Source organism: Lemur catta, chromosome 3, assembly GCF_020740605.2.
Source record: "Lemur catta isolate mLemCat1 chromosome 3, mLemCat1.pri, whole genome shotgun sequence".
NCBI lineage: Eukaryota > Metazoa > Chordata > Mammalia > Primates > Lemuridae > Lemur > Lemur catta.
Genome location: NC_059130.1, coordinates 3,823,754 through 3,844,950, shown reverse-complemented (window position 1 = coordinate 3,844,950; position 21,197 = coordinate 3,823,754). Strand labels below are relative to the sequence as shown.

The 21,197-nt window shown below is 39.9% G+C and overlaps 1 protein-coding gene across 3 annotated transcripts in view; it reads right to left on the bottom strand.

Annotated features, from left to right (window-relative positions):
- Positions 1-18,832, bottom strand: part of POU2F1 (POU class 2 homeobox 1) — a 166,782-nt gene extending 147,950 nt beyond the window's left edge. For 2 of the 3 annotated variants that reach the window (XM_045546624.1, XM_045546620.1), the window contains exon 1: positions 18,715-18,784. In XM_045546624.1, the coding sequence (XP_045402580.1) occupies positions 18,715-18,775 (61 nt within the window). In that variant the 5' untranslated portion in view covers positions 18,776-18,784. Of the gene's footprint in view, positions 1-18,714 lie in introns of all 3 variants that reach the window. The other variant, XM_045546619.1, reaches the window with a different exon arrangement.
- Positions 18,833-21,197: the final 2,365 nt, after the last annotated feature.

Here is a 21,197-nt window from a genome sequence, read left to right as displayed (position 1 = left end):
GATAAGTAAAACGGGAGAGGAAAGCTGGTGAACTGCGAACTCCTGGGTGAGAACTTTTTGGGATAACGTCATTACAGAACAAAAGTCCCCAAAGCAAGAGTTCCAGAAGTTGAGTTCTGAATCAGAATAGATATCCCCATAGAAATAACGTTGAAAAAGCTCTAGGGAAGGGCTTCAAACCATTGCAATAAAGGAATTTCATTAGGACACCAAAAGCATTTATTAAAGATGCTTGTGCAGGAGCACAAGAAAAAGTGAGTTAAAACAACAAGAGACTTTCAGTTATCTATGAAACACTTGTCTTGGAAGAAATTAACAACTACTACACAAGTTTAGGTAAGGTATAAGCTCATATTCATTTATCGGTTGTCCTGCATATTAAATCAGGAATCCCTTCTCTGATTGTCTCAAGGTTTTAATTATTTTTTCCACCTTTAAAGCAATAAAACTACACACAAGTATATAAAAAAAAAACACTACCCAATTACCTCTAATGATGGCCAGTATTCCTTTCAACTCTATTCTTGCCCCTAATATTTTAATTTCTCTACTACCCATCAAACCATACTTTTTCCAAGTTCTTCATCCTTTTGTTTTACATCTGAGTTGAAGAAGGTTGTCTTTATAGCAGTTTCTTAATCAGGATTCGTGTCTTTACACTCCTTATTCTAAGTGTATTTCCTATTCATATACTTTGACCATTTTTCTATTGAGGTATTTGTTATTTATTACTGATGTCTAAGAGTACTTAATACATTAAGAAACATTAATCCTCTATCTTTCATATAGGCTAACACTTTTCTACCATGTGTTATGTTAATTTCATTTGTAGAGTCTTTCAGCAGGTGGAACCTTAAATGTTTTGCATAGTTAAATCTATCAATCTTACAGTCTCAGAGTTTTATGCCATGTCAAAAAGCCTTTCCAACCCTAAAACTAAATAAAAATTATTTCTACGTTTGTCCTAGTACTTTTCTGAGTTTTTCTTTGAACACTCAAATCTTTAATCTCTCCATAATTCATTTATGTATATGGTGTAAGGTATGACCCAGACATACAATTTTTTTTCAAAAGGACAGCCAACTGTCCCAATACCACCTGGTCCTTCTACCTAATGTCAATTTCTATCATTCCAAGTTTCTAAGCTCTGGTTTATTGTTGACAGGAGACTTTCATGTCTGCATTAAAGTGATCACTTTTCAAAGTATATTGTTGTTCAAGGGGCTATGTATTCTACTTCTAGCATTTCCAGCACCTGCTAGAATGAAAATAAAAGGGAGGGTTGGAGTGGGAGTATCGAATTTGACTACAATGCCAAAATATAATCATTAAGCCACCAGAGCAGTTTACTATGTGTTTGTGTACCTGTAGTTTAAACTAAAATTACCACTTGCATTGTTGCCTATGGACAGCACTTCTAGATATGTTTTTTCCTGTGAAACAAGCAGTGAAAACTATTCAAGATAAGCATTGCATTTATTATAATTGAGAGTTAACTACATCTTGATAGCATGGCAAACAAGAACATGAGGAGTGGAGATTCACAAATAATCCAAATATCTAATCTCAACCTTATCTCCTTATTTAAAAATACTTTCTAAGTAGACTATTTAATCTACTGTTCCTGTCCTGTCAGTGAGAATGGCTTTTAGAGAGTGTGTCCAGATTCAGAATAGGAAAGGGAAGCCTAGAGAACAAAAATTTTCTGGATATGCCCAGCTGTATTTAGGGCAAAGTACACTCTAGCCAGCAGAGAAGGTATATCCTGGCCATTAGCATAATTAATTAATTTTCTTGGCCTTTACCAAGGAAGAGCCATTAAAAAACTCTTCTGATTATAATTTGGCTTCTCTTAAAGAGAGATAATGTACTGCTGAATGGCCAAGAATTCTAGTCTACTTCACAATTCTGTCTCTCATAATAGGTTAATAGGTTAACACAAACAGGCATTGTTTCTATTTCAGTTTATGGTATATTTAGTTACCAAGAATCAGTTCCCTTGAACTCGATTACCTGCAAGTATGCTGACGAAATTGAGTTTCTGAGAACCAGGCCTGCCAATGAGCCTGCCAACATAGGATTACCCTTTGAGATGCCGCCTGAGTAGCCGACTAGTCTCCCTGAACAACATGACCATCTTAATCTCTCTACCTTCAATGATACGCACCAACAAATACAATTTCAAACCCAGTGCAACCCAATATTTACTCTGAAAACATTTCTGATAGCCTACGCTGTGCCAGTAACCCTGTACTGACTGTGAACAAAACAGATGTTTATGGAAGATTGCCTAAAGCATATGTAATATCTCCATTTTTCTAATTATTCCAAAATCTTTTCCCCTTTTATGTCAGACTATTTTGAATTAGTCCTCACACATCCTCATCTCCCCACCATATCACTGCCTTTACTGAAAGTGCTCTGGTACGATGCATTCAGCCTACAGAGGGGCATTAGGAACCTTCTTGGTGCACCCATGGTAGGACCGCTGACCAGGGAGGGCGCTGTCTATCCCACTATATGAGGTCCTGTCTCTGAGGAGAAATTTCCTTCAGATCTTAGTGCCAGGAATTGCTGTGCTCTTCTTAAAACAAAAGTTTGTTTTTAAGTTTTATGGGCTAAATTGATTAAGTTTCCTTTTGTACATCATTTACTAAGAAACAGAGAAATATCTGTGCCCTATTAGAAGTAAATACTAATTTTTATATTAGTCCTTTTATATTTTTATTTTGCAATTCTTGCTTTAGTTTACAACTGACTCTCTATAAACCACCTTAAATTTTTATGGGGGAGACAAAACAAAATAAATAAATGGATAGAATTTACATCAATGCATCTCAGGGAATTTTTTTTTAATTTAAGGGATCAGAGAAAAAAGTCACATGAGAAGTCAAGGGAGAGGAAGGATTTTCAAGAATTTATGAATTTAAAAAATAAAAACCAGTCTAATATTAAATAATTGGACAAACAGGGGAAGGGGAATTACTGAGAAAAGGGGAGCAAAGGGGAAGGAAAGATCAGAGAATACCCAAAATAACTTTTTTATTTATAGAAACGAGACAAACAGTAGTACAAAATGTGTAAACTTAGACAAGCTTACTGTATGATTAAAGTCACATAAAATATTTATAAATTTATTATTCCACAGAAGTCACTGAAAATGGTAAAAATAACACACTGACAACTGATAAAGAAAACACAAAACATACTTGATAAAAACAGCCAAAATGGTACTACCAGGAAAAACAGAAAAACAAGACGCCTTCTTATCTGAACTTCTCCTCCCCGACCCCAAAATATTAGGAAAAAACCTATGCATGCAACAATCTGAGTCTACTGATCTCTCACCTTTCTAAATAACCCAGCAGACAATCTAGGTAGGTGTTTAAACTCCACAACATGCATGATCATGTTCTTGTTAAATATATGTATATTCCTTCAAGGTGGTTGTCATCTTTGTAAAGATGACACCAAGGGAGTTTACAATGCTGTCAATCCTGTGTGTCAGCCCTAGTTCACACATATCACCACTGGGCCATCTCCACTCAGAAGTTAAATACCCTCCTCATTATCAGCTTCCTTCGATTTCTTGCTCCCCATGCCCTAAAAAACCCCAATCCAGCACTGAAAAGATTTTAGGATGAGTCTAAAGTCTCATCCTAAAGATGACACTGTTCCAAGTCTTAGGTAAGAAATAAATTCCTAGACTGCTGAAACTGTATTATCTTTTCATTCCTCCTTTACCTCTCCCTCCCAAATCTTTGACTGAAAAATTATAATGTCTTTTAGAGTAGGCAGAGTAAAAAATTATGCTCACTCTAGTTCTCCTCTGCTAAAAGAAACACTTCTGTAAAAGAACAGGGTATGGCTCTCCAGGACCACAGTGTCAGACTCTGCAACCATTCCCCTGTTTGAATGAACAGCTAACAGAAGGCTGCAAGTAAAGCATCTGACTACCAACCTGTAGACCGACCCAAGCTCTACTCTCATCCCTAGGCTGCTTCTCAGAAGAGGTATAGGAGTTAGTTGAGGGGGCAGGAAGAGGAGGAAAAAAGTACTCATAGAAAGAAAATATTTAAGAAGCCACAAATTTTCAGGAAAACTACAAATATTCTGAAAAAGCTAAAACTAGTACAAGAAAATAAATTATTGTTTTACATTTGAAAAATATACAGAAAAAGAAATAAAAGTTTAATAAGATGCCCAACTTATACTATAATCATGAAAATTAAAGCAATGAGGTGCTTATCATCTATCAACCTAGGAAAAATTTAAAGGCTAATAATTAACAGTGCTAGAGAAACTGTCAAGAAACTGACACTATTAAATAGTGTAGATAAAAACATAGTTTGGTACCACTGTCAAAAGCAACCTGACAACATGTACAAAATTTTTAATTGTGTATATTCTGTTAAAGAAAGTTTACGAGAGGCTATTGTTTTAGACTAGCCTCCTGCACTAGGCCCCAGCAGACCAGACCACATCAGAATGGAATCACTTGTGCTAAGCGCCATGTAATCAAACTGAACTTTGAAACTGGCCAAGTTTTCCACAAAACAGGAGATTCACAGCAACCAATCACAAGGGGCCTAGTTACCTGAGCCCACATCAAATGGAAGTCCCTTCTGTTTTAACCCTACAAGTAAAGTAACTTTGAAAGGACCAGTATGTTCTTTGTTCCCTCTTTCTGCTTTCTTCAGCCTTTTCCCTCCATAAGTTTAGCCAACCTTCTCTACTCAGCTCATAACATTCATTCTACTTTAAAGAAATGAGTTGTTGCTTGAGTCTAGAATCACAAATAAAAGCCAATTAGATTTTTAAACTAAATTAGTTGTAATTTTGTCTTTTGACAGTTCTTTAATCCTAAAATTATCTTCCTGAAAATTTGTCTTTAAAAAATAAAACACTGTACTTGGATGTTTATAACATAACAATGTAATAAACAATGCAGTAACAAACATCAAAAGGGATCAAGTAAACAGATTGGCCCATCAATACAGTAAAATACTGTGTAACCATTAAAAAGAATGAGGTAAGAACATGGAAGAATTATTTGTGAAAAATTATTAGGTAAAAAAGGCAGGTGTTTGAAGAATTGAAAGCTGCAGACATGTCGACATCTTCCAGTTTTATAGGACAAGACAAGGTGAAAATTTTCACTCTGCTGACTTCACTGGGTCTTTCTTCCTAAGGTTCACTATGATTCTACCTAGGATCAGCAGTGGGCCACTCTGAGTGATAATTCCATAACCAATTCACTGCTTCTCATTTGTGCCATTAGAAGTCATTTCACTAAATACAGATATCTTAAAAAAAAAAAAGCCTACAAATTATCCAGAGGCTACAGCAAGGAAATAAAAAACGTTGTCTATTTTATTTACCTGGGTGAATCCTAAAGAGTAGGAAGCGATGCCAAAAAAAAAAAAAAAAAAGGCAAGTTATATAACAGGATAAAACTATTCCTTCCTTTAAAATTATGTGTGCATGCATAAGGAAGACACACACACCCAGGTCTAAGTGTGGACATGGGCATGCACTGTGCACTAATGGGTCTGTGTATCTGTATATACACAGGAACACATTCTAGAAAATGGGCTCTACTGAACTAGCACACTGGTCCTGAGAGCATTATGTAACTATTAAGATGTGATTCCAACAGCACAAGTTGACAACGGCTTTGCCACTATAGTTTAATCCCCTGAAATCATACCATGATTTCTTCCAGCAACACATAAAAATTGTTAATTCATTTTCTCAGGCTATAGTGATGTTTAAGATGTCTCTCACAGTATCAGGATTTTTACCAATTCCTTTCTAACCAACAGTGATTGGCATCGTGTGTATGTAAAACAGTCTTCCAAATCGGCATCCTACCTGGACATCCTACCTGACTGAGAGCACGAGGAGACACTCAGAGAGGCGGGGGAACACACTGAGAAGGGGGGGTGGGGTGGGGAGACTCGGCCATGTGGTGTAAATAAAAAATTTCAGAGACAAGCAGCGTAACACCAAACAGGGTGATGAAGGGCATGATTAAACAGGGTGCATATGATTAAGAACCAATGACATTAAATGGCTGACTTCTCATCAGAAACAATGATCAATTGTTGTTTCCTCAACTAAAAGCTATACCCCTGGTTTAATAACGGCTTGGGAGGGGTAATAAAGGAACATGGTAAACAAATCTATCTTTTTCTGCATAATTTGCATATCAATTTCAAGTCACAACCTATTTGAGAAACATTAAAATATTTTAAAACATGTGTTAAACAAAATAACATGTAGACAGTATAAATTCTAATTTTCTATCTCGTCAACTGGGTCACAAACAAATATTAATGATGCCCCAAATGAAAATTACCTGGAGGTTAACATCTGCAATTAGTTTCAGTTTAAAGTATAATTCTTGATAGAAATCCAATACAAACAGATTCAAAACACTTTTATAGTTAGCATTCGGAAATGCCCGAAAGCCAGATTAACTTGAGATTTGGTAATCAACTGTCCAGCTCTCCAAATTGCAATACAGATGTAAGGATGCATGATTGATTCTAGACCACACAATCTGGACTCGGGAACTGTGCAAGAGCACTGAGGATAAACTTAGAAACAACAGTTGTTAAATCCATGGGTACTGTAGCAGAAATTCTGCAAGCTCCCAACTCTACTTGATATATTCTTCACCACTGAACTGGCTTGAAGCAGAAGTCAATGGTTAACAGCCTGATAATGCTCTTAACTGCCTATCTGGCGTGCTGCTTAGCCTCTTTAAGCCTCAGTTTCCTAACCTGAAAGATGGGGATGACAAAGATACACACCCCCATGGGGACACTGTAATTATTAATAATATGAATGCATATACAGCATTTAGTACAGTAACTGGCACAAAGACTTGGTAAATGTTATTTTTTATTGAGTTACTAGAAATCAGTGCATTTGTTGAAATGTATGGCATCTCTTACACAAATTTCAACTGTGGATTTGGTTACTAGAAAGTACAAAGATCATGAAAACCACCTCATGATTTGAGAATCATCTTCAGCTCTTCTGCTAAATTTCACTCTTCCTGAGCCAGCTATGCCAAACTTCACTTCCTTGAAGCTGCTGTGTTTTCATTAATTTCAAGAATTTTATACACAATCATGTGTCAGTTAATGACAGGGATATGTTCTGAAAAATGTGCTGTTAGGCAATTTTGTCCTTGTGTGATCACAGAGTATACTTACACAAACCTAGATGGTAGAGACTCCTGCACACCTAGGCTATATGGTATAGTCAACTGCTCCTAGGCTACAAAGCTGTAGAGCATGTTTCTGTGCTAACACTGTAGGTTACTGTAACACAATGGTAAGTATTTGCGTATCTTAACATATTTAAACATAGAAAAGGTGCAATAAAAATACAGCATAAAAGATAAAAAACGGTACCTCTGCATAGGGCACTTATAGTTTACAGGACTAAAAGTTGTTCTGGGTGTGTCAGAGAACGGTGAGTGAATATGAAGGCCTAGGACATTACAATACACAACTGCAGATTTTATAAACACACTACACTTAGGCTATACTAAATTTATTTTTTTTTAATTCTTTCTTCAATAATAAATTAACCTTAGTTTCCTGTAACTTTTTTATTTTATAAACTCTTTACTTTTTACTTTTGTAATAATACTTAGCTTAAAACACATCGCACTTTACACCTATACAAAAATATCTCCTTTCTTTATATCTTTATTCAAAAAGCTTTTTCCTATTTAAAATTTTTTTAATTTCATTATTTTTTAAACTTTTTTTGTTAAAAACTGAGACACAAACACACACATTAGTCTGGGACTACAGGGTCAGGATCATCAAGACATCAATAGGAGACAGAAGATTTTCAGCTCTGTTATAATCTTATGGGACTACCATTGTATGTGTTCCGCTGTTGACTGAACTGTCATTATGCAGCACATGATTATACACTTGACCCTTGAACAACAGGTTTGAACTGCACGGGTCCACCTATACGTGAGTTTTGTCAACCAAATATGAATCAAAAATACAATATTCAAGGTACGTGAAATGCTCATAAATGCAAGGGCTGACTTTTAGTATGCAGGTTCTGCAGGGCTAATTGCAGGACTTGAGTATACTTGGATTTTGGTATGGGGGAGGGAGGGAGAGGGGTGGTCCTGGAACCAACCCCCCACTCCCCACTTGATTGTACTGAGGGATGACCATATAGTGTTCCCTTTGCTCAAAACACTTTCAATCCTATTTCCCACTCCCAGCTTTGGACTGATTAACTCCCACTTATCTTTCACGTGTCAGCATACACATCACTCCTCAGAGAGCCCTTCCCAAATCCTCTTGTCCAGATTAGGGGTCCCTACCTTATGTCTTCAGTATACTCTGAACTTCCTGTACTTTATTCATTGAACTACTACCAGTGTTACTTAATATATGACTTCCCCAACAGATTATAAGCTTTGAGAGGACAGAGACTGTATATATGTCTCATTTTCTACTCTATCTACAGTGCTGGGTGCATTACAAGGAGTAGAAGAAATTATAAATATTTGTTAAATTAAATGAATGCAGAAGGACCAGCCAGATTGGTAAATTATAATCTAGTCCATATTCACATTGAGTACTACAATTCTTGATTAAGCTTACTGCTGTTGCTCATTCACATTCTTATGGAATGTTTCAAGTTTTAAATCTAAATCCCACCTTTCGGTATGACCCATCACATATAATTTATTAATAGCTCTCTTGCTAAAATAGGATTAAGCTTATCACGTTCTATATTCTTAATACATTCATTAAAATGGTACTCAGAGGAAAGTCAAATTGCTCAACGTATCTATTAAGTTCACTAGTCTTCCTCAAAAGATGTTTTTGAGGAAGATTTATAAAAGAAAAGAATGTGAAAATTATTTATCTAGTCCAGTTCATAATTTTTCAACAAGGACCCTATGGGTTGAAAAAGTTAAGTGACTTGTTCAGAATCAGAAAGCTAGAAAGTGCTAGAAACAGATCCAGGACCCCTAGTTCTCAGTCTGCCTTTCCATTATAGGGCCTTTCTGGTACAATAATTGAGAACCACTGTTCAGGGTATTTCAAGCAATAAATAATCTCGAAATGTAACAAGTAATCATTTAATGCTACTGAATCACCTGTGAAGCCTTTTCAAAGTATGGATTTTCAGCCCACTACTGTATTAGAAACTCAGGTGAGGCCTGGACCTTCGCACGCTGAAAAAGTTCCATGGGTGATTCCCATCCCAGCAAAGACTGACAACCCCTAATTTAATCAATCAAGCGTTCATTATTTGCTAAATGCCTACTCTGTCCTTACCGGTATATTCCTCCTCTCAGGGCTCCTAAGAAGAAACAAGATTTATTTATATAATCAATTAGAGAAGAAAATAAGACAGTGTAATGAAGTGCTGAATTAGCTAAATGAACACAAATTAAGTGCTAAATACAGAGAAAGTAGGGCGGGAGCTCAGGTCTGAGACAGCTATTTGTGGAGACAGAATAATGGGCAGACAGGTCCCCAGCAGGAGTCCTAAGGATGCTGCGAAAGTGCCTCCAGGGCTGCCGTGGAAAGTGGAGGAGGATGCTTTCCTTGACCCTGCATCCAATTTTAATCAGAACAGCTCCACTTTTACCTTTAAAAAAGAACACCAAAGGCTTTTAAAAGTTTGAAATCCCTATTATTTTACAAATGCAAAATAAAAAAAAAAAAATCCGTGGTGAAGTAACTTGTCCTGAAGTTCGGAAGCTCACTGGTGACATAAAAACCAGGTCTCTCAACCCCAGTGCCCTTTTCACTCGACCACGTCACGCGCCTTGGCATCCCAAGGGAGGGAAGAGTGTGAGCAAAGGTTCTCACAGAACACCCCGGGCACACTGGCCTGACCACAACAGTGGGTTTACTTTCAAGTCGTGTGTGTCAAACTGGGACTGGGATGGGACGGTGGTAACAGGGAGAAGGCCCAGGCAAGCTTCAGGATAAATACACCACTCCTCCAAAGCAGATCTTCAAGTTTTAGGAAGACTTCTTAAAAAATTAAAACTGATAAATAAAACTGATAAAATGCTGTATCTGTGGTAGGTCCATAGGGGACTTCCTTGGTGGAATTGTTGAGTCGCGCTATTTAAGGAAGCAGTAATTGATAAGAATGCATAGACAGGGGTAGGGGCTAGACAACAGAATGCCTTGAAATCAAAGAGGAGTTTATGTATTTGCTACAGTTCAACACCTCCACTGTGTAAGTTTTCAGAAGAGTACTAAGAGGGTACACTGCCAGGATACTGGCTGCACACAGAATGGACAATCTACAGTCAGCTGCCTCACAGAATCAATCAGCTGCTCAAGTTTCTCCTTCTCTACAGCACCACAAGTAATAAAACTGCTGATTTTACTCTTGTGCTCATGTAACAGAAACTATTACAGTACTTTAAAAATGCTTCTGCTATCAATTTGTTACTCCCCACAGCATCCCTCTAACACTGCTATTATCACCATCTTACTGTTGAAGGAAACAACCACAGAAGTCAGTGTCAAAGCCAAAATGAGATGTCTAGAATTTACAATGTTCAGACTTAATGCTCAGTCCACACACACAGTGGCATCAGAATAAATCTCAACTTTAGTATTCCTATGTTTATCACACATTTAATTCATTAACAAATTTTCACAAGGAACCTAAAACCTAATAAAACCCTCCCAAACATGTGTCCGGTAACATGTCTAAAATCGGATTCATTGCCTTATTCTGGAAATGGCTCTCTCTCAACCTCCCTACATCTACTCAGGGCACTGCTCTTCTCTGGATAACCTATTCTAAAAACCTTGATAACCGCTTTGCCTCTAATCAGCTGCTAAACACTTTTAAGGGCTCTGATTATGGCACTGTCCAGAACAACAACAGCAAACATCAGTGACTCCCTACTGCCTTGCAAGTGAAATCCAAACTCTTACACCAACACAGCACTCTGAGCTTTCCACAACAGGGCCCCAGCCTGCCTTCCACCACTCCCCTACCCAGCCTAAGCAATAGCTGGCCTGGAAGTCTTGCTATTCCCCACACACTTAGTGCTTATTAAACCACATAACCTTGGGAAAGTCACTTAATCTGAGTTTTATTTTACTCAACAATAAAATGGGTATAATAATACCTGCCTGAAAGGACTAACTGAGGTAATGAAAATGAGTGCAGCCGTAAATTTTAAAGTACTATAAAAATACAAACATTATCATTATGTCATAGTTGTGGTAATTTTATTTCATTTATACCTGCCTTGCTCCAGAAAGGATGTAAGGCAGCCCACATAAAACACAAAATAACAAGAGTTTAAAGATGGAAGCAATAAAAGAAATACAAAACAAATGTACAGACAAAAAACAGAACTGAGAACGAGGCTAAGAGAAATGCATACCATAACTGCCTATGTATTTACTTCCTTTCAGGTTAATAATTTGGCTTAACATTGTAGTTTGATTGGAAAAGGAAACGAAGCCAGTTAGACAATTCAGTGTCCAAAAGACTAAAAACAAACCCACTGGTCAGAAGTAAAACAGCTCCTATTATAAAGACCAGGCAAGAATTTCTCCCAAAGGTCCTTATTCTGTATAACATAATTAGACAATATCCTCAACATCTTTACCATGGATTATCTATTTCATTATATCATTATTAGATTAAAAGCCTCTTGAGGTCAGGTAATTGCTTTATTATATTTGTATCTCTGGCAGCACTTATAGCAATTAGTCAATAAACCAAATACCTTATATACTGGTTTCTATGGATCCAATCTCTTCTTATTTCAAATCATCTTGCACATCACATTAATCCTAAAACATCACTTTTATCATCACATTGGTCCTCAGTTCAAAAACCTCGGACTGCTTCCCTGCACACAGAACAAAGGGCTCCTCATTCTTTACCTACACAGCACAATACTGAACACGACCTCCCCTGCAATGGCCTTCCCATTCCTCTAAATTCTTTTTGCCCTTTAAAGTTCAACTTAAAAATCTCACTTTCTACATAAAGCCTTTTCTGAGTGGCAGCAATGAGGCAGAGGGAGGGATTGGGTGGTGGGAGGAAAGGCAGAGGTGTTGTGTTCTTATCTGTTAGTCAACAGTTAAATGACTGTATACAAGTCACTAAACCATTGTGAGAATGTTTCCTCATCTGTGAAGCCAAAGCTTTAGGACAGATTGTATCTAAATTATCTTCCAGCTATAACATTCTAGGATGCTTTCGTTCTTTCAAACTTGGACACACCCTGATCTACCTGTCACATATTTTTATATGTAATTATATACATTGTTTTTAAATTTTCCCTGCTTAAGTAAATATACCAATGCCTCCATAGTAGTCTTATATTAATATTTTCTTCTTATCTCCAAAGACTGGCATAAGACCAGGTACATAGCAGATACTTTATATAGGCTAAGAAATGTGCAAGATAACTATTTTTAAAGATTGATTATAATATTGCTTGCTGCAGTATGAATCAGCAAAAAAAAAAAAAAGCAATTTTTTTCATTAAGCAGACCATTAAAATAAGTGTACTAAAACAAGAAAATACCTAAATCACCTTTCACTATAAACGTACATTCACTTAAAGGCATCAATACATCTTCATTAAGGTGACCACATGTTTAAGCACAAATGAGTCTTTTGACACATAATGTTCATTTCCTAGCCATTCCTGTTTATATCTTCTATTGCAAAGAGAAAGCTCACTGGGGGGGGGGTGGAATAAAAACAAAAACCCTGCCATAATTTTTATTATTTTACTGATTTAATTTCATATACTATTTCTGACTCCTACATAAAAACTAATAAAGTTACATAGAATTATGAAATAAATCATGTGACAAATTAAATTGTACTTGTTTTGATTTTCACTATTACAGGCTAAGTAAAGCCACTACAGACACTTAGTTTTGCTGCTTTTAACATGGCCTTGTTTTTTTTAAATAATGTATCTTCTCTGGATAAATATCCAGTTTCCTGGACAGTACTTTAAAAGAGAATCTGATAAACCTAGAAGTTTGCTGATTCTTCTTTTGCTCAATTACTACTCCTGTGAGCAAAATTTAGGCAACACTAAAAGCCTGAGTGTTTGCTTAAATGGAAAAAAAAATTAAAAAGAAAATAACAAAAAACAAAGAAGGTCTATCAGTCACTGGGTATACAAAGATATCCTATCGATGCTCAAAAAATTATCATCCTATAGTAAAAACACACAGAACCCTATAAACCACATGCATTACATGCAAAGAGCTTCTTCAAACCAGAGGTTCTGAAACTCAAGACAATTCTCATTTTCCAAATTCTAAATACACTGTAAATGGATCAGTAAGTCAGTTCCACTCATATTTTTGTGTCCATTGCTATTACTGGTAAAAGAGTTTATGAGAGCTCATTGCCAGTTTAGAACAGAGAAATACTTCAGTACAAAATAAATCGATTTATTCCTGAGAAGAAATAAAAATCTACAGTTATTCAATCATTTTTATTCACAAAATGTCAATGTACAAAAACGTTCAGCAAAAGATGCATAAGGAAACTGCTATTCTCTGTGAACCTTAATTATTACCACTTTTAACCACTCAAAAAATATTTATATAATTTAAGCAACATAATAAAGAATTAAGCAAAATTCTGGCCCAAAAAATTTCCTTAAGAAAAGGAAAAGGAAAGAGTTCTTCAGGAGGGATACAGAAATTCAAATCCACTGAATCAAACCCACAACTTTCAACTCTAATGCCTAATATTAGATTTCCTTGAAGAAATAAGTATGTTTGCTCAGACATTTAGCATTTAAGCAGGCATCAGAAACAAGACTATGGGTGACCAAAAAGGGGCATGTTTTGTCTGTGACTTGCTCTGTTCTCTAAACACTAATTATTTGAATAGTTCTAAATGCAATCATTTCCACCAGGAAAAACACATCCCAACTTAAAAGTAGGCTTCACTAGGGTGGGGTGAGGAAAAAATTAGGCTTCATAGCAGGTCTTTACTAATCACAAAAACTACGTAATTGAACCAATACTGATGTATAAAAGCAAATTAATAAGTAACGCACCATTATTTTTAATGGAGCTTGAAAGAAGACTAACACGTAAAGATTAGAGCTATGGGTTTTCAACATTAAAAACACAACAACAATAAGGCAATCACCACTACATAATAATAGTCTTCCAAGTACAAAGGAAACAGATACTTATGAAAGTGACCAACTTAAAAAACACAAATTCAAGATATAGCAATACAAATTCAAGAAACATTTCAAATATTCCATTTTTAAGAGAAAACACTTAAGAAAGATAACATTCAATTTTCAGTTCTATTATTTTAGAAACCACCTGCCTAAAATATTCAAAGCTCTACTAAACATCTTCGGTGGCTTGATAACAGCAGTTTAACATCCTGAGCCCTGAACTTATTCCAATATCCATTGACCAGATGAATGACAGATTAACAATTACTTCAACCTAGGCAGCTTTATACTACCTATTAATGCAGAGAATAGTAAATTTAAAATACGGCAGAATATTACACCATTTAAAACCTGAATAATAGCCACTGTTTGTTTTTTCCTTGACTACTGGGATTTTTGACAATGACAAATGAAAGGAAAGAGAAATTAATTTGAGGGAAGAGGTTAAAAATTACTTTTACAGTAATGGCTTAAAAGCAGAACAGTCCTTTAGAAATTAAAAACATTTGGTCGGCTGTCACATGAATTTTCAAAACCTTAATTCAAAAGTATCATTACAATTAATAGGTGGGCAAGTTAAGAGTGACACCAGATTTTCTAGAAACACGTGGGAAGGTACCAGATAGATGTAAAAGGAGACAGACATGCAGGTTAGAAGCTTACAAGGGCTTAAAAGTAACCTAAAATACTCTTATCAAGCTTGGATCACAAATTAGGGTCAGGAATAAACACAGCAATTCTATCACATTCCCAGGGCATTTTAATCATCACCTTAAGATAAGCTAGTTAAAAATATGATGAGAAATGCCTAACAAGAAAATTCACTAATATGTCAAAAACTGTAAGTGGAATTAACCTTGCAATGGAACAATTTTAAAAATCACTAATCAATCAAAACAAAATGCACAAACTTGTCCAGACTAATTTAAAACAAACCCAAAAAGAATTATGAATTATTTTTTTAAAAAGTGTTTTCAAAGCATATACTTTCCTGTATGTGTTCTACTTTATTTTAAACACTACAATTTCAACCTAAAAGAATATATATCCCTCATTCTCTTGAACTCTGCTTTATTCACTGAAATAGGTTCTAAAGCAAATAGTCTCTCCATTAGCCTGGGCCACGCAGCTTCGTATAGGAGTTTGGGGGATCACAATGAAAATATCTAAAATAAGCATGAATATGCACTGCTTCTACAAGCATACTTATTTAAAATCCCCCCCCCCAAAATAAATAAAACCCATAGTCTCCATTTGAGAATCTGAGGAAATGAATTTTTACAACAGCCTGGAAAGCCAAACCAAAATATAAGGCCAGTTAACAATATCCATCCTTTTCTGTATTACAAAAACTGTAAGTGAAATTTTGCTATTTGAAATTTTGTTTGTAAAACCCAATGTACATTTTATCATCTTGTATAAAATATCTACAGCCTCAGTAGTGGTTAAATTGCAGCTATAAAGGAAATTGTCCCGAGATAAATGGTTTCCCTATGAGAAAGCTTCACTGCTACACTTCACCTCAGGACAATAAATCAAATTAACTGCACCTTGTCCTCTGTCCAATGACATCATCAGTTTGACCACATCTTGGGAATCGGGTGCAAAAACATATGCTATTTTAGGCATGAAATTATATTACTGCTTTTTGTCCACCCAACACCATATCTCAGGCCTCTGAAACAGTCATTCACCTGAACATTCTCCTAAAAGCCACAGATTTTTTTTTCCCTGCTGCATTCAGGGCCTGCCCATCGGGAGTGAAAGAAAAATGGTCAGAACTGGTTGTTTGAAATTAGCTTACTTTTAGTCCACCAAACCTAGAATTTTATTAAAAATTAAACTGAAGACTAAATATCCCACAAAGTATGTAGCTAGCCATTCACCATAAAGTGTCTCAACATGATTTCAAAGGTTTAACACCTTAGTGCTAAACACCACTCCTCTAATTCTTCCCTCAACTAGCAGAGGTAAACATCCACCAATGAGAAGCAACACCATTAAAAAAACACTACAACTACACGAAATAAAAATTTTAAAGAAAACTTTGCCACAGGAAAGACCAAAAATCAAAATTATCGTTTCCTCTAAACAGGAAAAGTTAATCTGCCTCTCTCACAGGCCAACTGTCCTAAGTCTAGATAAAACATAAAATCAATTCTGACAACTTAAAGAAGAGGGGTGGGAGTGCTGGGAGAAGAATAAGTTCCAAGATCACGGTAAACACAATGCCTGTGTTTATCCTTCTATTTTCACTCATTTAACCATGACACAAACACTCAAGGAAAACATAACCCCATTTCTGTTTTCAGTAGTGCTACAATTAAAATAAGCAAATCTATGACAGTGATAGCACAAAATTAGTGCCAGCCCCATCTTGAACTAGAATGACGAGCTTAGAAAGGGAGCACCACACAGAAAAATTACCAAAGTGTTGTTAATTGGAATTTCTAAAATATTTAGCTATTTCACAACTCCTAGGGGAAAAAAAAAACTGTATAGGTTTGACAAATACTGCAAACTTTTACAAAGCCTGAAAGTGGTTAACTCGGGGGTGAGAAGCCAGGGAGAGAACTATCCACAAAACAGAGTGATCTATTTTTATTAAACCAAAATAGATTTCATAGCCTTTGAAAATTTGTTATCAGTAAGACAGACTTTTTCCTAGGCCCAATATTACTGCAAACTATAAGAAAGTCTTTTTAAGAGAAAACAAACCACCATAGAGCTGATGCTTAGCTAGGAGGCGTTTTAGTGCTGGTAAGGCCCCCAGAGGGTTTGTTTTTGCCCGCGGAGGAGGGGTCTGTGTGTGGAAGTTGGTGGGGGTAGTCATTTTGGTTATTAGTAAATAAATCAAGCAGCAGAAAACATGAGGCCTAGGCAACTGCTAGGGAAGCCAAGGCCTAGCTCTCCCCCTCTCTTCCCAGCACAGCCTGAGTTTGATCTCAGAGCCCTGTGGATTGCCAAGGAAAAAAAAAAAAAAAAGAATCATATCGAACCACAAAAGCACATGGGGCGAATGTAAAATATAAACACGGCGTTGGGCTGTGAGTGGCTGTTATTAAAGGTCTGAATTACTAAACATGAGAGGCGGGGAAAGCCAGGCGGCCATTTCAATAATATAAACCTCCCCGAATTAGACATTATTCAAATGAGAAGAGGTTCGGCTAAGCAGAGAGTCGAGAGGACCCAGCAGCCAGCAGGAAAACACCACCACGGAGCAGGGGGAGGATCCCCGTCCCGACCCACCGGCTCCCCACCGGGGAGGGGAAAGGAAGATTATCAACTTGTCGGGCCAGCCCGCGCCGGGGCGGCCCTTTGCATCCGAGTCCTCAGGAGGCCTCTGGGCGCTTTGGGGCCTCGGAGCGAGAGGCCCCCGAGGGCCACCCGCCCCGCGCGTCCCCGGGCAGGCGCAGGGGAGGGGGCAGGGAGGGGAAAAGGGAGCCGAGGATCAGACCTCGCCAGCCACCTCCGACCCAACTGCCCCGCTGAGCCGGGGCCGACGAGGAAGAGGGGGCTTTTCCAGGACCCACGAGGACTGCTGACCGATGGCCGGGGCACAGGGGCTGCCCCCGAGGACACCCCCTACGAGGGGAACTTCCCCCGAGGGCCCCTTCCTACCCAGCCCGCCCCCAGGGGGCGAAGCGGACCCCTGCGCGAGCTCCCCGCCCCCGCCGCCCCGAGGACACCTCGTAGCGCCCACCACCGCTCACCCCTACCCACCTGGAGCTCAGGCCTGGCTCAGGTCCGGCCGCCACTGGGGGAACGAGTGGGGCGCGGCCGAAGTGCCGGGGACCGTGACCCCCGGGCTCAACCCCAATCGGACCCCGTGCGGCGGCGGGGCGCGGGCAGGGCGCTCTCCCCGGGCGCACCCCGGCTGCCCTCCGGGGCGCCCCGCTGCGGGCAGAGCCCCCCGGCCCGGGCCCGCTCCCGGGGAAGACGCGTGCGGGCGTCCGGCCGCCGGGGTCCGCTCCGGCCCCGCCGCCTCCCCGGCATTGTGCTCGCCGCCACCTCCATCCGCCTCCACGCCCCCCCACCCCGCGCCCGCCCGGCCCGGCCGCCGGCCCGCGCCCCACCGCGCCCCGCCGGCCCAGCAGCTATGAATATGTAAAACGTCTTTATTGTCCTCTCCCTCTGCCCCGGCCCCGCCGCCCCGCCGCGGACCCGCTCGGTTCGGGCACGGCGGCGAGGAGGCGGCGGCGGCCGGCGGCGGAGGAGGGCCGGTGCCGGCGGGCGGGCCGGGGGCAGGAGGAGGGCAGGGGATCGCGGCCCCCCTTGCCCCTGGTCTTCCCCTCCGCCTGGCCGCTCCGAGCCTCTTTCCCCCTCCGCTCGGCGCCCGGCGGGGGCTCAGTGCTCCCCGGCCCCCCATCTCCCCGCCGTTAATTATAATAATCCTGAGTACTAATAAATTATGCTAAGTCGCGGGGGGGCCAGCGGGAGCCGGGGTTGAGTATGAATATGAATATGTAAAATGCTGTAATGATTACCTGCTGCTGCTGCCGCCGCGGCTGAACTCTCATCTTGACTCGCTGCTCCTCCGTCCGCCATTTTGAATATTTTAACCAAAATCGCCCGGTCGATAAGCCCTCCCTCGCTCCCGCTCCCCTCCCCCTCCCGCCCTACTTGCCTCCTCCCTCCTCTCCGCCCCCTCCTGCTCCCTCCTCTCCCCGGGCGCGCGCCAGGGGGCGCGCGAGACCGGCGCTGCTCTTCGCTGGCCCCCCCCCCGGAAGAGCCCCACCCCCTCGCGCTGTGCGCACGCGCCTCCAGGCCGCCGTGGCCGTTCGGCAGCTAAAGAAGCGCCCTCAACCTGCCAGTCGCCGCTTCGCTTCACTTTCTTCGTCTCGGTTCTGCACATGCGCGACTTTCTCCACGCGCCCGAAGTGCGGCCGGCGCATGCGCTCTTCGTTTTTCGCGCCCTCCAGAAGAGTAACCTGACTGTAAAGTGTGGTTATGTCGAGCGCTTGTGTCCTCTTACGGTTCTCCCTTTTCTCCTCCCGCCTTACTTCCCTCCCAGCTTTGCTACGGCTTCCCCCAGCGGCCCGTGACATTGCAAAGGACGGGTAGGGGACACAGAGGCCAACGGCGCGGGGACGCGCGGAGGACCAGTGGGCGGGCCGGCGCCCGCGTCCCCCAGCCCCGCGCTTTCTCGAGGCTTCGAGCGCCGAGGCAACCCCGACCACGGCGGGGCCGCTGCCCGGCGAAGCGACTTCCGGCCCTCGGGGCAGGTAGAGGCGGAAACCCCGGCCGCGGGGCGCGGGGCACCTGCTGAGCTCGGGCGGTCACCCCGCTTTAAATTTGAATCCGAGCTAATCCCCGCCCCCGACGCTGCGAATGCTGGAGACCAGGCCGGGCCAAAGCGAGGGGAGTGCCCGGCGGTTGTTTGAATTAGCCCGAGATCTCTTCTGCCCTACTTGTTCCTGACGCCCGACCGGCACCCGGGGGGCTGGGCGTCCTAAGTCGCGCGTTTCCGCCCCTGCCCTTGCCTCTAGTTTTCGCTGCGCTCCTGCGTTGCTCCCTGGGTCGAAACCAACGTTAGGTCCCATCTACGGATCGGTTTTCTCTCCCTTCTTTCGCTTTTGGAACATCTTTTTAAAGCCTTGAAGAGTAAACTAAATGATCTAATGAATAAACGTGTCGAAATCAGCAGTAGCTTCACATGAATTTTACTTTGCTGTATTTCTCATGGTAAATAGAATAGTGGGGAAAGGCTTTCTCCTAGAATATGTTTCTTTGTAACTGGTCATAATGTTGCTGAGATTTCTTTATCTTTGTTAATAAAATTCCCTGGACAAAATCTCAGGTCCTTTGTAAGAATTTTATGAATTCTTAATAAAGCCCGAAGATTATTTTATTTTGTTTTATTTAAGAGTGAAAAGAAAAGGGTATTTCGTGGTAAGCAAAGGTTTTTAAAAATCAGCTCTAGTTAATCTGTCTTGAAGAGGTAGATTCTGCCCTGAGAAAACAACTAATCTCCAAATGATAGTCAGCAGTTATCCTAACGGCTAAAGTTCTAACCATGAGTCCTAGCATGCTCCTTGAATTGCTTACACTGTGCAAGTACAGTTAAAGCTGTTGTCAGTGACAGCCAGTGATTTGGGGTGGGATTGATTTATTCGTGATAATTAAGGCTTAGGGTGTGTGCATGACTGTTTTAGCCAAATAATTGGACCACCCTATAATCTAATTATTTCAAACCATGTCAACCAACACACAGTTAAGAAAATGCAAAAGTAACCCATGTTACAATTAATCTCAAAATATGGCCTAAATTATATTCACTGGCATTGCTGTAGAGGAAGTCTCAGGATCATCACCCTTATTTGAAATAAGTAATGCCCCTGCTATGAGGGCAACAAATTTGAAATCATCTCCAGTAAGAAAGAGCTCAAATATCCTTATTTAAATTCCTATCTTCTATTTAATCTTAGTTTTGCTCTTTGGTTCAAAAAGTAAATTAGTATGACCTTTAGAAAGTCATTGAAGCTAGTGTATGTGCTTATTCATTCTTAACCATTCATTTCCATAAAAGGCAATTTTTGTGGAATAGATTTTTATTTAAAGATGAATAGTTCTGGAAGAACAAAAATAGTTTAAAATAGTCTTTATCAATGTTTCAGTTTTCTCTTAATGAAGATATTTATGTTTCCAACTGTGTCCCCAGTGCCTCGCACAACATCTGGGCATAGGAGGTGCTCATAAATATTTGTTGAAGAAAAAATAGTAAATATACAGTTATATATGTTGGGATTATTTTTAAAATTGATGAAGTCATTTATTCAACAAAAATTTATAAAGGTCTACATTCTGCCATGAAAATTTACTAGGTGCTAAGGATAGGAAAATGTGTAAGACACTTGCTTTGAGTTTGAGCAAACTCATATGTATCAACTCTTTTTTTAAATCCTTACAACCCTGAGAGGTATTAGGTCATTAATACGAAATGTCCGATTTCGAATCAAAACTGTAGTTT